The 15,038-nt window shown below is 43.5% G+C and overlaps 1 protein-coding gene across 2 annotated transcripts in view; it reads right to left on the bottom strand.

The window, feature by feature from the left end:
• dcc (DCC netrin 1 receptor) overlaps positions 1-15,038 on the bottom strand; it is a 158,740-nt gene that overhangs the window by 73,447 nt on the left and 70,255 nt on the right. For both annotated transcript variants that reach the window (XM_028026239.1, XM_028026238.1), the window contains exons 3-7: positions 14,692-14,979; positions 12,730-12,880; positions 11,807-11,943; positions 3,996-4,150; positions 2,783-2,903 (exon numbers count right to left, since the gene is read on the bottom strand). In XM_028026239.1, the coding sequence (XP_027882040.1) occupies positions 2,783-2,903; positions 3,996-4,150; positions 11,807-11,943; positions 12,730-12,880; positions 14,692-14,979 (852 nt within the window). The remainder of the gene's footprint in view (positions 1-2,782; positions 2,904-3,995; positions 4,151-11,806; positions 11,944-12,729; positions 12,881-14,691; positions 14,980-15,038) is intronic.

Here is a 15,038-nt window from a genome sequence, read left to right as displayed (position 1 = left end):
TTGTATTTTTGGTTACATTTTTTTTCAATTACATGTTTTTAAATGTATTTTATTGTCAACAGAGATCAGGTTCTGGTGCTAAATTAGGGCCATGAAACATTTTATCAATATACTTTAAAAACTGAAAACTAGTTTTGAAGTTTATTTTTCATTTTTACATAATTTTTCAGTTTCCAATTTTTTGGGGTTCAAATTTTTTTCAGGTTCAAATTTTTTTTTGTTATTATTTTCTTTTAAATAAACTTTATGGCTGAAATGTAGCTCCATACGCCTCCCTTATGGATTATGGATATAATCACTGAATCCATATTTAGTTTCATTTTCTCTGAAGAATCTAGATCTTTATCACAACATTAAGACTCAAAAAGTGAAATTCTACCTATAAAACATGCAGGATGTGAAGATGGAGGCTTTAAGCAGTGAAGCGTTTTGTTGCCAGAGACAGGAGAAGCGTCTCCACCTGCATCTGTTCCTGATTAATTAACGCTGCAGCCTGACGGCTTTTCGTCTCTGAAACTCAGATAAATAGAGAAAAAGCCGTCGCCTCATCCTGAGTGTGTGAAGCTCCAAAGATCAGCAGCTCCGGCTTTCTCAAGGGAAACAAGGTGGTACGCTGACAGCCTCACACACACACACACACACACACACACACACACACACGGCGTGATTCTTGTGGGAATCTCTGATTGGCTGCTGAGAGCATGCTGGGTTCCCGTGGCGATAGTAACCGAGCGATAACACCAGCCATCTGACCCTCTTAATGTCTGTGTGCGTCGCCATCTGCGCCGCAGCTCAGGAGGGGAAGCAACACGCTGAACATTGATTAAAGGAGGGAGAGAGAGAGAGGTGGAAAGAGAGAGAGAGGTGGAGAGAGAGAGAGAGGTGGAGGAGAGGAACATGAAGGTGTTTCCAGCTGGTAACACTTTGAGGAACAGGAAGTTCTCCAAATATTTCTCTTCCTGCTCTGCGTCGCCGTTGAAGTTTAAAATCCTCCAGATCTCGTCTCTGAGATCTCGAGGAAAATAAAATCCTCCAAACTCTCGTCGGTCAGGCGGACAGATTTGTGCTGACTCGGCACTTCTGCGTGAGCGGCGGGCCAGACGGCGGCATCCGCTGTCACCCAACACGGCTAACCGGGCTTTAACCCAAACGCAGCTAACGACAACAAACAGCGGCGCTGCCAAAACCCGGCGAGCCGGCTGCCGGCTCGGCTGCGACGCTAATCTGATTAGCATGGAGCTGCAGAGACGAGAAAGGATCAAACAGGAAGCTGCCTTCAAAGACCAACGAGGATCCCAGAGCGGGAAGACATGGAGACAAATATGGAGACAAATATGGCTGAAATACGCCGTCTGATGTAACGTTCAGATGCTCCGTCTACAGGCTGACGATCCGGCAGAGACGCTTTCTATAACTTCACCACATACTTACCTTTGTTTACTTAGTTTCCAGAACCTTCAAGGAACTTTCCATGAACTTACAAGATAATTTCCATGTACTAAGTATTTGTCCGCTGAATTACAGGTTACTGTTGTGGAGATCAGACACTTTCTAAGAACTTGCAGGTAACTTTACCCTGACATTGCAGAGGACTGCTGTTCATTTTAATGGTACTTTCCCTGAATTTACTGGGTATTTATTTGTACAAGTACATAAAAAACATCCCCAAACATTCATGTTACATCTTTAAAAGTAAACAGTTACATTCTCCGAACTTCCAAGAAACTTTCTAGAGCCTGAAAGAAACTTTCCATGACCTTATAGAGTAATTTCTAAAGATACGTCCAACGGACAACAAGGTTACTTTCTCTGAAATTGTCCTTACATTCACTTTCCCTGAACTTACTGAGCATTTTTTGTACAAATAAAGAATATTTTTTTAATTTACAACATTCTCAGAGATTTATTATAGTAAAACTAATTTGCTACTTTCTAAAACTTTCCTACTGATTTCCTGCGTGCATACGGGAAAATGTTGATGACTTTCCTGAACTTTCTTTGGGTTTTTTGTACAAGTACACAAAAAACATCCCTAAACAGACATTATGTTCTCAGAAGTGAACAGTTACTTTCTATAAGCTTTACAGATACTTTCCAAAACCTAACAGAATAATTTTGATAAACTGAAAGAGTATTTTTGCCCAGATTATGTCCTGTTTTTGTGGAGGTAACGAGATACTCGCCTCCGAGCTGGAGGCTCGAACTTGAGCTTTTAAAATAAAAAGTGAATCAAGAGTTTTTCTATCTACTGGTTTAATCAATCAACGTGATGTCATCAGATGGTGACGCTGGTAATAAACAGGAAGTGAAGATGCTAACTAGCATTTCACAGTTTGGAGCCTCTGGTAAGGCAGAGACCCAGCAGTGCATGGGAACATTTACATTTCTCCGAAAGCTGCTAATTGAAATTAAGGAAGTTATTTTGAATTTTGCTGTTTTCATCAACTTTTTCTAAAGCGACACTTTAAAATGAACACAGAAACACACGGCTAACGTCTGTTTGGCTTGAATCAGGTCCTGAAACTAACCGGGAGTCACTAAACACCTTCCAGAATATTTAAAAAACTTTCCCAGAATAACTCAAAAACATCCTGGACTGAAATGTTGCCTTCAGGAACCGTCAGAATGTCAGGCATCTTTTACACGCCGAGAGAAACAAAGACTGAAAATGAGTGAAAACTTTATAAATAATGAGGAAGTGATGGTGATGGAGCTGCAGGCCGGTTGGTCCAGGTGTGTGTGTGTGTGTGTGTGTGTGTGTGTGTGTGTGTGTCCGTCCTACCTGGCTCTCGGAGCAGCAGCTGGGCCATGGCCTGAGCGCCGCCTGCTGAGTTTTCAGCGACACACTGATAAAATCCTTCGTCTGATTTCACCAAACCCAGAATCTGCAGGTTGGTTCCGTCCTGAAACAGAAAAATTTAATAAAATCATTTTTCTGTTACTAATTTTTTGCGGCTTCAGTTTGTTTCTGCTGACGGATTAAAAAGGTTGAATCTGTTTTTTGTTCTCTCTCTTCCCAGACATTTTTAGACCTTGAAATTATTATTTTTTCGTCCTCGGAGCTGAAATCCCTCCACAGCTTCATGTTTCCACTCGTTAATATTATTAAATATTCTTAATAAACCCACAGCTGCACATTTATGGATGGAAAACATAAACGAGGTTTGTCACAGATAAAACTTTATGTTTTGTTTTTAATCAGCTTTGGTTCTTTTATCAGAATCTTTTAATTTTATTTTACAGAAATTAATTAATGAGTTTTCAATTTCATATTCATTCCTCTTTATATTCATTTTTACAGAAATACCAAAAACCTTTAATATTCTGTGGCCATTTATTTCATTACATTTTATTTATTTATTTTTTTGTATTTGCCTTTTTATTTTACCTCTTACAGAAACACCAACATCATGTTATGGGAAATTTTTATTTTATTATTTTTAGGGATTTTTAACATTTTATTTATTTTATTGCATTATTTTAATTTTTTACAGAAATACCAAAAACCTTTAATAGTCTTTAGTGATTTTTTATTTTACTATATTCTATTTTATTTATTTATTGTTTTATTTGGAGGCCTTTATTCATTTCTAAACGTTTCGGTTGTCAGAGCAGCTTGGAAACCAGAATGAGACTCTTTGGGATTAATCCTGGTCACGAGGCTGCAGGTATGACTGATGAATGTTTTTATTCTGCAGTGGAACCAGGAGGGAACCTGGAAGGAACCTGGACGGAACCAGGAGGGAACCTGGAAGGAACCAGGAATGAACCTGGAGGGAACCTGGAGGGAACCAGAACTGAACCTGGAGGGAACCTGGAGGGAACCAGGACTGAACCTGGAGGGAACCTGGAGGGAACCAGGACTGAACCTGGAGGGAACCTGGAAGGAACCAGGAGGGAACCTGGAGGGAACCAGGAGGGAACCTGGAAGGAACCTGGAGGGAACCAGAACTGAACCTGGAGGGAACCAGGAGGGAACCAGAACTGGAACTCACTACGATCTGGAAGTAGTCGCTGGGAATGACCTCCTCTCCGTTCTTCATCCAGCGGACGGCCGGCAGCGGGTTCCCCGTCACGGCGCACTCCAGCTCGATGTCGGTCGCCTCGTAGGCGTAGCTGTTGGTCGGGTAGTTCAGGAACTGAGGAGGAACTGCGACAAACAGGCGGCCAATCAGAGGACAGCGTTCACCAACACAAACAAAAAAGATGGCTGCCGCGCGAGAGAAGGAGGTAAAGAAGGTTTATTTCTGCTAAACATTTTTTACATATTTGTTGAAACCAGTACAAATTAAGCTGCTAACGACAAACAACCAATCAGAGCCAGGAGGCGGGGCTTAGCGCTGTCAATCATGCCCCATCAGCAGAGCCTGCAGACACACTGCTGCAGCTTCTGTTAAAGTTTCAAAGGTTTTTATTGAAAGAAACTGATTAGGAAAAAATATTTTTGCCGGATTTTGTTATTTATATAAATTATTGTCATTTTTGTTCTTAAAATAATAAAATTTCCACTTAACTTCATATTTTGCTCCGTCTGATGATGTAAATGTTAAATATTAAGTGATTGATCATTTGATCAGTTACTCAGTACTTGAGTTTTATCCAATGATTCAGTAAAAATATGTTACAGTAGCTGCTCTTAGTGGACAATAATGTTTTGTTGTTAGGCGGAAAAAACACGAACTAAATGTAACATATCCGGGTTGAACAAGATTTTTCATCAGTTTGATGTAATAATCTGTGCAGCAGCAGCAACAGGAGGGGAGGGGCGAGGCGTTCAGGTGTCACTCGGATCAGTAGGTTGTAAACAGGACCGAGTCGGGTTGAGCTGTCGCCTCCAGGTTGGTGAGAGGAGATGTGAGGCGGCGGCCATTTTTAGCCCCATCAGGCTGAAAGGCCTCCAGTGGCGGTGCGAGCGTCAAAACCTTCCTGACAGCAACGGGAACGTCTCAGAGGTTCTGTCAGCGTGTCGCTTCTAAACACGGATAAACATGACCCGGAGCGCCGCGGGAAACCGGAGCAGCTCTGGAGACGATAGCTGAGCAACAAGGACTAATAATACTCAGTTAATGCTGCCAGACTCTGGGTTTAAATGCAAACATGTTACAGTTTTTAACTGCATTGTTTACTTTAAGAGGATAAAAACACTACGGTGTTAAAATCTCATTATTATGTTTATTATAATCTCTAAGGAGGAAAATAGTTTTTATTTCCTCCTGATCGACTCGCCGTTACAGGAAAACCGTTTATCCGCCGTCATCAGCGGCTATGCTAACTAGCATTAGCATTCATGCGCCTCATAGAGATGATTGACAGCGTTAAGCCCCGCCTCCTGGCTCTGATTGGTTGTTTCTAGTCAGATCATCTGTCTCATCATGACAGAGTCAACAAATATGTAGAAATATATTTTTATTAAAGCTACATACTGCAGCTTTAAGGGTTAGCATCATCATGGATGACCTTTGACCTGCTCTGCTCAGCATCTGCATTAGATTTAAGTCCAGACTTTAACTAGACACTTTTAGACCTTAATTTGCCTGATTGGAGCCTCCAGCGTTGATACAAATCAACATTTTATGTTTTTAAAAGTTAAATTAATAGAAAATGATTCATTTACTTATAAATAATCTAATATTTTACAGCGCTGAGAGATTCCCTCTTTATGCTCATTTGTGCTCCAGTTATGTCAGATTTAAAGATAATAATTTATATTTTAGTGGAAAACCTAACCCTACCACCTGATTGGTCGACAGCAGATAACAATCCTGATGATGTCATTTCCATCAACATGTTTGTTCTGAGGCCAAAATAAAAATATCATAAAGCTGCTGCTTCCTGCAGAAACATCTGCCAGGAATATGCAAACAGAACCGGGACCAGAACCAGAACCAGAACCAGAACCGGGACCAGGTTCTGACTGAGATAAAACTGGATCATCATCTGCAGCACAAAGAGGAATAATAACGGTAAAAAGGACGAGATAACGCGCAAAACGTAAAGAATGAGCAAAACATCCTCCTTTGTACTGGAACACACACACACACACACCCCTACACACACACACACACAGCGCCATCAGTGATGCTGCGCTAATAACTTCCACTCTGCATTCAGATGGAAATCAGCTCTATGAACATCTGCTGTGTGTGTGTGTGTGTGTGTGTGTGTGTGTGTAGGGGTGTGGGCGTGTGTGTGTAGGGGTGTGGGCGTGTGTGTGTGTGTGTGTAAGACACCAGCATTCAGTGAAGGACAATCACACACACACACACACACAGCAGACATTTCTTAAGCGTTTTTTTAAATCTGCACTTAAACCAGCGGCTGAAACTATTAGTCATTAAGTGTATGCACACACACACACACCCCACACACACACACACCCTGTGCAGGGTGTGTGTGTGTCAGGGCGGTGAAAGGGTTAATGGGCTGTAACTGTGCTCTGACTCAGATGTGAAGGACTAACTCTGCTCAGAGATCCTCAGAGGTAAAGAGCGCTCACTCTGATAGCATTCACTGACACCGAGCAGAAACAGTTCATGATCCACTTAGAGCAGCCCACATCCCTGCGCCGCCACCACCGTGCCTACCACAACTAAACTGGGATAAAACCTAGAAAAAAAGATAAAAGTGACATAAAATAAAGATTAAATTAATGAAAAATCAGGAAGATTCAGAAACTTCACTGCCGCAAAGCAGCATCTGAAAAACTAGAACAGAATTTTATTTAGACAAACATGCTGCTTTGCAAATGAAATTGTTTTTCAGTCTTTCACAAAAAATCTGGAAGAATTTAGAATAAAAATGGGAAAATAAAACAAGAATAAGATGAGAGTAAAATGAGGATAAAACCGGGACACAGTCCAGAGAAACCAGGAAAAATCTGGATGAAAAAAATATTAAATATCAGGCAGAAATCAGGAAAAGTAAAACAAAGAAAAATATATAGAGAAACGAGTGGAGAAAATAAAACTGGAATTAAAGCATGAAAACAAAGATGTTCTGGTCATAAATGAAACTTCAATTCATAAACAGGAAGTGATGTTCTGCTGTTGGTTTTGGTAAATATTCAGGCCCAGGAGTGAAGATTTCCCGTTTCTCTCCCTCTGTGACTCCAGAGTTTCAATCCTGGATTACTGAGATTACAGGACAAAGGATTGGCCGGCTTGATTTGATTCATCAGCTTCCATAGAGAGGAATTAAAAACCTGCAGCAGAGTTTAAAAAATCATAAAAAATAAAGTAGAAAAGAGCAAAAGCTGCTGCTGCAGGGATTAAACACTCTGAACACAGAGACGGCCAGATTTAATCTGCAGCTGGAAGCAGGACAACAGACTCCAGAAGCATTAAATTATGCTTCCTTATCCAAACTAAAACAGGTTTGGATGTGTGCTTGAACTAGGCCAGGTGAATTAATTAACATGTAAATGATTTATGTTTAAAGTTTATTTGTGTCATTTATTTTGTTTTTAATTTGGCTGGAATAGTTTTGCAGTGATTTATTTAGTTATTCCTTTATGTAGATTTTAATTTTGCACAAATTAATTTAATTTGTGTATTAATGATTCTGATCTCGTTAGTAAAAACCTATTTGTGACGTTTGGACAAACGAATCAACCTAACAGTCTGTAATCTCTGATCTGCCAGTAGATTTTTCTACTGAACAGAAGTGGCTGCAGTTTGACACAATCCAGAGAATTTCAGGATGGAAAAATGAAATCTCATTTTTTCCCCTCCCCCACTTGTTCCTGGTCCTAAATGAAAGCAGCTGAAGGTGAAGAAGTTCCTCTCTGTCCTTCCATCATAACGTTAAAGTTTTTACAGGACTTCGTGTTTCCATCCCGTCTGGAAACGCTGCAGATATTTCAGATTCCTGACAGAACAAAACACCGACTGGGCAGACCGACCCACAGACCGACCTGCAGACCGACCTGCAGACTGACCCACAGACTGACCCACAGAGCGACCTGCAGACCGACCCACAGACCGACCTGCAGACTGACCCACAGACTGACCCACAGAGCGACCTGCAGACCGACCCGCAGACCGACCTGCAGACTGACCCACAGACTGACCCACAGACTGACCCACAGACCGACCTGCAGACTGACCCACAGACTGACCCGCAGACCGATCCATAGACCGATCCATAGACCGACCTGCTGCGCTGAGCCGCGCCCGTTTGGGGAAAAAGACATGCGATTTAATTCTGCACCAGAAGAAGACAGACAGATAAATATCTGTTCTCCTATTGAAGGATTTTTCAAAATAAAAGGCAGCTGAAGCTGAAACACCCAGACGGAGTTTGGATGCCGTTTCCCAAACAGACAATCAAGTAGCATCATTTATTTTCCTCGGCTCTCATTGGCTGAAGCCCGAAACCAGAAGTATTAGCTGACAGCTAACATGCTAGCTGCTGTGCTAGCACTAAGACGTCTCCACTGAGTTCCTCCAGTTCTATGCGATCACTAAATTCATTAAGATCAACAGATCTCTGCATTTTTCTGAAATAATACAGAATTATGAGTTTAATCTAAAATTTTCTGACAGATAATAAAATCATAAGACGAAGGAACGTCGCTTCAGTCAGAGTTTGGATTTACAGCGTTTGGCTTCTGCTGGTGCAGAACCACATCGAAACGTCAGATAAAATGTGACGCAACATTTCAGACACTGTGAAAACAACTGGATTAATATTTGATTTAATTGTGATTTTTGGTGCGTTCAGACTGAGAAGTGGGTCACATTCCCTGCTGCGCTGCGGCGCCTCAGGCCACATGCTGCTGGTGGCTGGATTTGGACCTCAGAGGTTTCTGCATAGTTTTATGTGAATAATTAAGTGTTGAAGATTATTTAGAGAATCATGGGACCCGAGTCACCGTCATCATCTGAAGAGTAGCTGAATGTTCGGCCCGGTTCCTGTCCCTCTGCTGCAGGCGGGTTCAGCTGCTCTGGTGTCACCAGAGGATTTGGAGTCAAACTCGGCCGTTTCAGAGGAATGCTGACGGCGGCGGGGAATGACGGATGGCGGAGATGCTGAGTCAGTCCGCCTCAGATTTCATTAACTCCGCTAACAGGAACCGGCTAATGAGGCGGGATGCGCTCATTACCACGGAAACAACACACACATTTATTATCCTAATCACGCAATGATGGTCAACGCCCCGCGGAGTCGCAGCGCACACATCTCCATACATCAGCGTCGCCGTGGCGATCTGCAGACGGCTCTGTTTGGTGCAGAAACCGACGGCAACGCTTCGGCTCCTCGTGTGTTTAGTTTGCAGACGAGGGAAACGGAGATAAAAGACAAAGAGGGAGGAAAGCTGGAGGCCCGTTATGACATCATGAAGGCTCTGATATGTCAAATTAAAACAATATTTAAATGAATGGATCACACAGGGACCAGCAGCACATTTACTCACTTTTTAATTCTCCTCTCCAAACTTCCAGAGTTTGTCAAAGCAGACGCGGCTCCATGATGATAAACATCAGTTTTTTGTGCCGTAGAGAATAAATTCAGCTGTTTGAAGACAAACTGAAAGCAGCCGAAGGAAAAGAAACATCAACATGTTCCCATGGTGAGCAGTTTGGTCGAAATCAGGCTGTTTTTAAAAGGTTTACAGCTGGAAGTGTTTAACAGCAGCTTGTGTTTCTACATGAGGACAGTCACTCAGATTACAGTCAACCCGCCGGCTCCGACCCGGATCTACTGGTCCCAGTAAGTCCAGTTTAAGGCTTTTTAATGCCACCTGGAATTAAACTTAAGACAGAATTCAATGCTGGAGGATCTTCTGTGTTACAGCAGAGAAAACAAAACTTCCTGGACGGAAAACCTCACTGCTCCAGCGAGACGTGAAAATCCAGATGATTCTGTTTCTTAAAACTCTTTGTCTTCTCAACAGAAATGAGTCGACATGAAAACAAAGTCCATCCATCTGGACAGAACTCTGGACTTACACCTGATGGATGTAAAAGAGCCAACTAGCTAACTAGTTAACCAGCTTCTTTGCATCTAAAAGGATTGCTAGCTAGCGTTTTTATGTCCATAAAGATGTAGCTAGCTTGTTTTAACGTTAGCCTAACTAGCTTAAAAAAAGCTAACATAACTAACGGCGAGTTTATAACAGCTTTTTGCAGTACTAGTTAGGCCAATTAAAGCTAGTCAGCCTAACTGGGATTAATGTATTTAAGTCCAAATTACTTTTTTGTTTTTTAAATGTCTTAAAAATTAAGACATCTTGTGATCCGAATTTTAAGACTTATGGACAGACGGACAGATGTGATCGCAGATTTAATCTCTTTCTGTTTTTCTTTAGTAAAATATGTAGATAAAGACGTGAAATGCAACGAGACACGGGGAGATGCAGTTTGACACTGGGAGACAGTGGGAGACAGTGGGAGACAGTGGGAGACACTGGGACACAGTGGGACACACTGGGAGACAGTGGGAGACACTGGGAGACAGTGGGAAACACTGGGAGACAGTGGGAAACACTGGGACACACTGGGAGACAGTGGGAGACAGTGGGAAACACTGGGAGACAGTGGGAAACACTGGGAGACAGTGGGAAACACTGGGACACACTGGGAGACAGTGGGAGACAGTGGGAGACAGTGGGAAACACTGGGAGACAGTGGGAAACACTGGGAGACAGTGGGAAACACTGGGACACACTGGGAGACAGTGGGAGACAGTGGGAGACAGTGGGAAACACTGGGAGACAGTGGGAAACACTGGGAGACAGTGGGAAACACTGGGACACACTGGGAAACACTGGGACACACTGGGAGACAGTGGGACGCTGTGGAACACAGTTTCACACGGTGAGACAAAGTTGGACGCTGTCCCCGCTGGGAGCGGCGCCTGCAGGTGAGCCATCAGTTTTGCTCCTCAGTGAACAAACAGCAGCTGCTTCTGTTTGCTTTGAGCTCTCAGAACAAACATGGCCGCCTCTCATTACGGCGGCAGATGGAAATCTGATGGCGCTCCCAGGAATCACGTCCCAAACCTTCATTACGGCAGAATGACGCCTCCGTGCAGGAGAGCAAGGTCACAGAGGAAATCCCACCAGTTATCAGAGCTAAGTATCATAAAAGATGAAATATTTTAATGCAGCAGGAGAACAGATGTGCTGTCGGCAACAATCTGTGTTTCATTTATGAAGCGAAGCTTTTTCAGCAGATTCTGACGCTGCCGATCGTTTCCTCCTGTCTGCTGCCTCAGATTAACGCTGGAAACACACAGAGCGCGACGCATGGCGCCGGGCTGCGGCGCCGGGCTGCGGCACCGGGTCGTGATGCGGGTCACGGCGCCAGGTCACGGCACCGGGCTGTGGGCTGCGGCACCGGGTCGTGATGCGGGTCACGGCGCCGGGCTGCGGCACCGGGCTGCGGCGCCGGGTCGCAGCGCCCCGCAGGCTTCCTGCCGCTCCACGCCTCACATCCACCTGAAACACTTTTCACTTCATCTCCTTACATGTTTAGATTTACTCAGAATCATTATTATTATTTATTTTATGTAAATAAAATTAATCCAATCATGTATTTAATATTTTATTTCAAAATTTTGCATGAATCGAATTTAATCTGTTAATTTTTTCATCCAAATCCAGTAAATTTAAATATTTTTCTCCAGTTTTTTCTGTATTTGTTTATTTTTTGGGTCGGTACCATCAACCCAGTTCTGTTGGTGCCGCCATGTTCTATTTCTCAGAACCTCCGGAAGGAAACAGCGCTCGGTTCTGGTTGACCCAGTTGGAGAACTTTTCATTCGTGGTTCTTTTGGGTCCGACTCGTGGTTCTGCTCGCCTCACCTTGGACGCTGAGTTCTGCCTGCGCCGTGATGTTCTGGTTCTTGTTGGAGGCCGTGCAGCTGTAGGCGCCGGAGTCGTCGTCGGTGACGGTTCTGATGATCAGGTTACTGCCTGCTAGCAGGGAGAACTTCTTGTTCCTGAAAACCAGAATCATTTACCGGACATTAAAAACGGCTTTTACTCCACAGAGCAGCTAGAATAATTATTACTCATAGCATGATTATTAGCGGCTAGTTAGCGGCTAGTTAGCGGTAGCCTCGTCCGCTTCAAGTCACAGAATGTAATCAACAGAAAGTCTCATGAGAAAAATAAAGTACATGGAATAAATGAGTAAATAATTCTGCCATGACAAGATTTACAACATTTTTAAAATGAAAAAGGTTTTAATTCATAGACATGATCTGAGTCTCTATCAGGACGAACAGACTTCCTGTCTAAAACTGACTTTTATCCAAACCTGTAAAAAGCTGATATGATTAAAAATCTCCTCAAACGTTGAAGCTAAAGGAATTTCTCTACGTTTGTTTCTCCTGCAGGATTCCAGATTGTGAAAAGTTCAACGTTTCCTGAACAAAGGAAACAAACCGAAACCTTCAGGATTCGGTTTTAAACCGACAGAAATCCAAACCGGCCACAGATTTATCTTAATCCTCTGGATTCAACAGCTGATGGGCCACAGAGGGAATGTTTGGCTTCATCTGTTCATAAATAATCAATAAGTTGCTGGGTTCTGGGTTCTGGGTTCTGTAGAGGTGGAACATCTTCGCTGAGCTGAACATCGTTCAGACCATCGACCTCTGACTCTTGGCGCTTCGTTCAGTTAGAAACCAAACTCAGGAATATATTTTTCACACTTTCATCCTCCAGTCGACCTGCAGATGTTTTGTTTGTTGTCGGACCGCGGCTCCTCCAGAAACACCCACCAGCTCTGGATCACCTCCTCTCCTCTCCTCCACTGGATGCTGGGAGTCGGGTAACCAGAGGCGGAACATTCCAGCACAGCGTCTGTTCCCAGGAGGGCCGTTACTCTGGACGGACGCTGGAGGAACTGCAGGTTCCTGCTGAGCCCAGGTTCTGAAACACACAGAGGAGGAGGAGGAGGAGGAGGAGGAGGAGGAGGAGGAGGAGGAGGAGGAGGAGAAGGAGGAGGAGGAAGAGGAGGAGGAGGAGGAAGAAGAGGAGGTGGAGGAGGAGGAGGAGGAGGAGGAGGAAGAAGAGGAGGAGGAGGAGGAAGAGGAGGAGGAGGAAGAGGAGGAGGAGGAGGAAGAAGAGGAGGTGGAGGAGGAGGAGGAGGAGGAGGAGGAGGAGAAGGAAGAAGAGGAGGTGGAGGAGGAGGAGGAGGAAGAGGAGGAGGAGGAGGAAGAAGAGGAGGTGGAGGAGGAGGAGGAGGAGGAGGAGGAAGAAGAGGAGGAGGAGGAGGAGGAGGAGGAGGAGGAGGAGGAAGAAGAGGAGGAGGAGGAGGAGGTGGAGGAGGAAGAGGAGGAGGAGGAGGAGGAGGAGGAGGAGGAGGAGGAGGAGGAGGAGGAGGAGGAGGAGGAGGAGGAGGAGGTGAAGACAGATCCACAACTTCTGATTTATTCTAGATTTTATTTTTATTTGTTTAGACACAGATTCAGTTTTTAACTTTAAATTTGTACATATTGTTTATTTTGAATGACGGAACCAATATTATAAACATAAAGAATATATAAATAATAAAGTTATAATATTATTAGAATAAAGTTGTAATAATTAGTCAATAATACAGTAATAAAGTCGTACAAGAATAACAATGAAATAATATGAAAATAAATATTACGACTTTATTCTCATATTTTGCCAAGTTATTGATGTATTTTTTTATTTATTGAATATTTATTTCAGTTCACCTTTTAAATGATTTATATATTAATTTACTCAGTTAATGTATTTATTGCAATATTATCAGAATCTTGTTTAATCAAAAAGCAACAAATTAATTTGGTTCCATTAATATTCCAGACATTTTACATGTAAAAAAGAAAACACTAGTTATTTTTTATAAATATGTATTTATAGTGTTTTTACAAAAGAAGAAAGTTGAATTAATGCCGTTGTGAATCAGAGAAGTGACTCTGCAGCGCCGCCCTGCAGGTAAAAGGCTAAACAGTTTGTGTCCAGCATGTGTGGGGTCTGCAGAAACGTTAGCTGCTCTCCTGATGGTTCTCATTCAGTAGATATTTTATTTACTTGCTATTTTCACAGTTATTATGTTAAATCAGTTTGCTGAGTAAACCAGAATATTAGCATAGAAATGGGAGATTTTTCTCCACCAGCGTCTCAGTTAGAAAAGAAAACATTTGGTTCCAGCAGCTGTAGTTTCTGCTGGGTATTAATATCTGCTGGGTATTAATGGAAACATGAGGACAGAGTTCTGGTCAGGCTGGAACCAGTACAGGATTCCTGCTGGTTTGATCTGAACGTCGTGTTAAAGCAGCAGCTCCGTGTTTCATTCAAATCGCCTCCATGTTTGACACTTTGCAGGTCAGTTTGGGTTTCTGAGTCGGTTCTGATCAGATTCTGGGGAACACCGGGTCGTCCAGGTGGTGGGATTACTCTGTGTCCTGGATGATTGTCGTCTTTGCGTTTCATGTTCAGCGCAGAGAAAAACAGCTTATTGCTAAATTTATGCAGATAAAAAGCATCAGAGCTTAAAACTCACTGGGAGTTAAAGACTTTCTGAGCGTCATCAGTTATTTACATAAATATGAATATTAATGAGACTCTGGAGAAACTTTTAACTGAAAACCATTTTAGTCTGGAGAGGAGAAAATATGGAAAAAAACAACATTCAGAGAAAACCACAGAACCACAGAGGTCCAAATGAGAAGAACCGACTGGAGGGAACCTGAGTCTGCGTTTTCTACCTGGGAGAACTCGGAGTTCGGCGTCCGTCCCGGTTCTGGTGCTGCCCGGGTTGTCGGCCAGGCAGCGGTACGTCGCCGAGTCCGGCGGCTGGACCCGGCTCACCTGCAGCGACCCGGACGGCAGAACCGCCAGCCGGGATTCGGGCTGGAAACTGAGTGGCAGGTCCTCCCGGTTCTTCTGCCAGCGGATGACGGGCCTCGGGTCGCCAGAGACCTCGCAGCGCAGCAGGGCGGTGTCGCCCAGGAACGACGAGACCGACTCGGTGGGGACGATCACCCTCAACGGACCTGGAGACACAGACAGAACCGTTAACGGACCCGGACACACAGACAGAACCGTTAAGTTC

This window comes from Xiphophorus couchianus, chromosome 8 (genome assembly GCF_001444195.1).
Source record: "Xiphophorus couchianus chromosome 8, X_couchianus-1.0, whole genome shotgun sequence".
NCBI classification, from domain to species: domain Eukaryota; kingdom Metazoa; phylum Chordata; class Actinopteri; order Cyprinodontiformes; family Poeciliidae; genus Xiphophorus; species Xiphophorus couchianus.
Note: the sequence above shows the minus strand (reverse complement) of the source record. Positions and strands in the feature narration are given on the sequence as shown.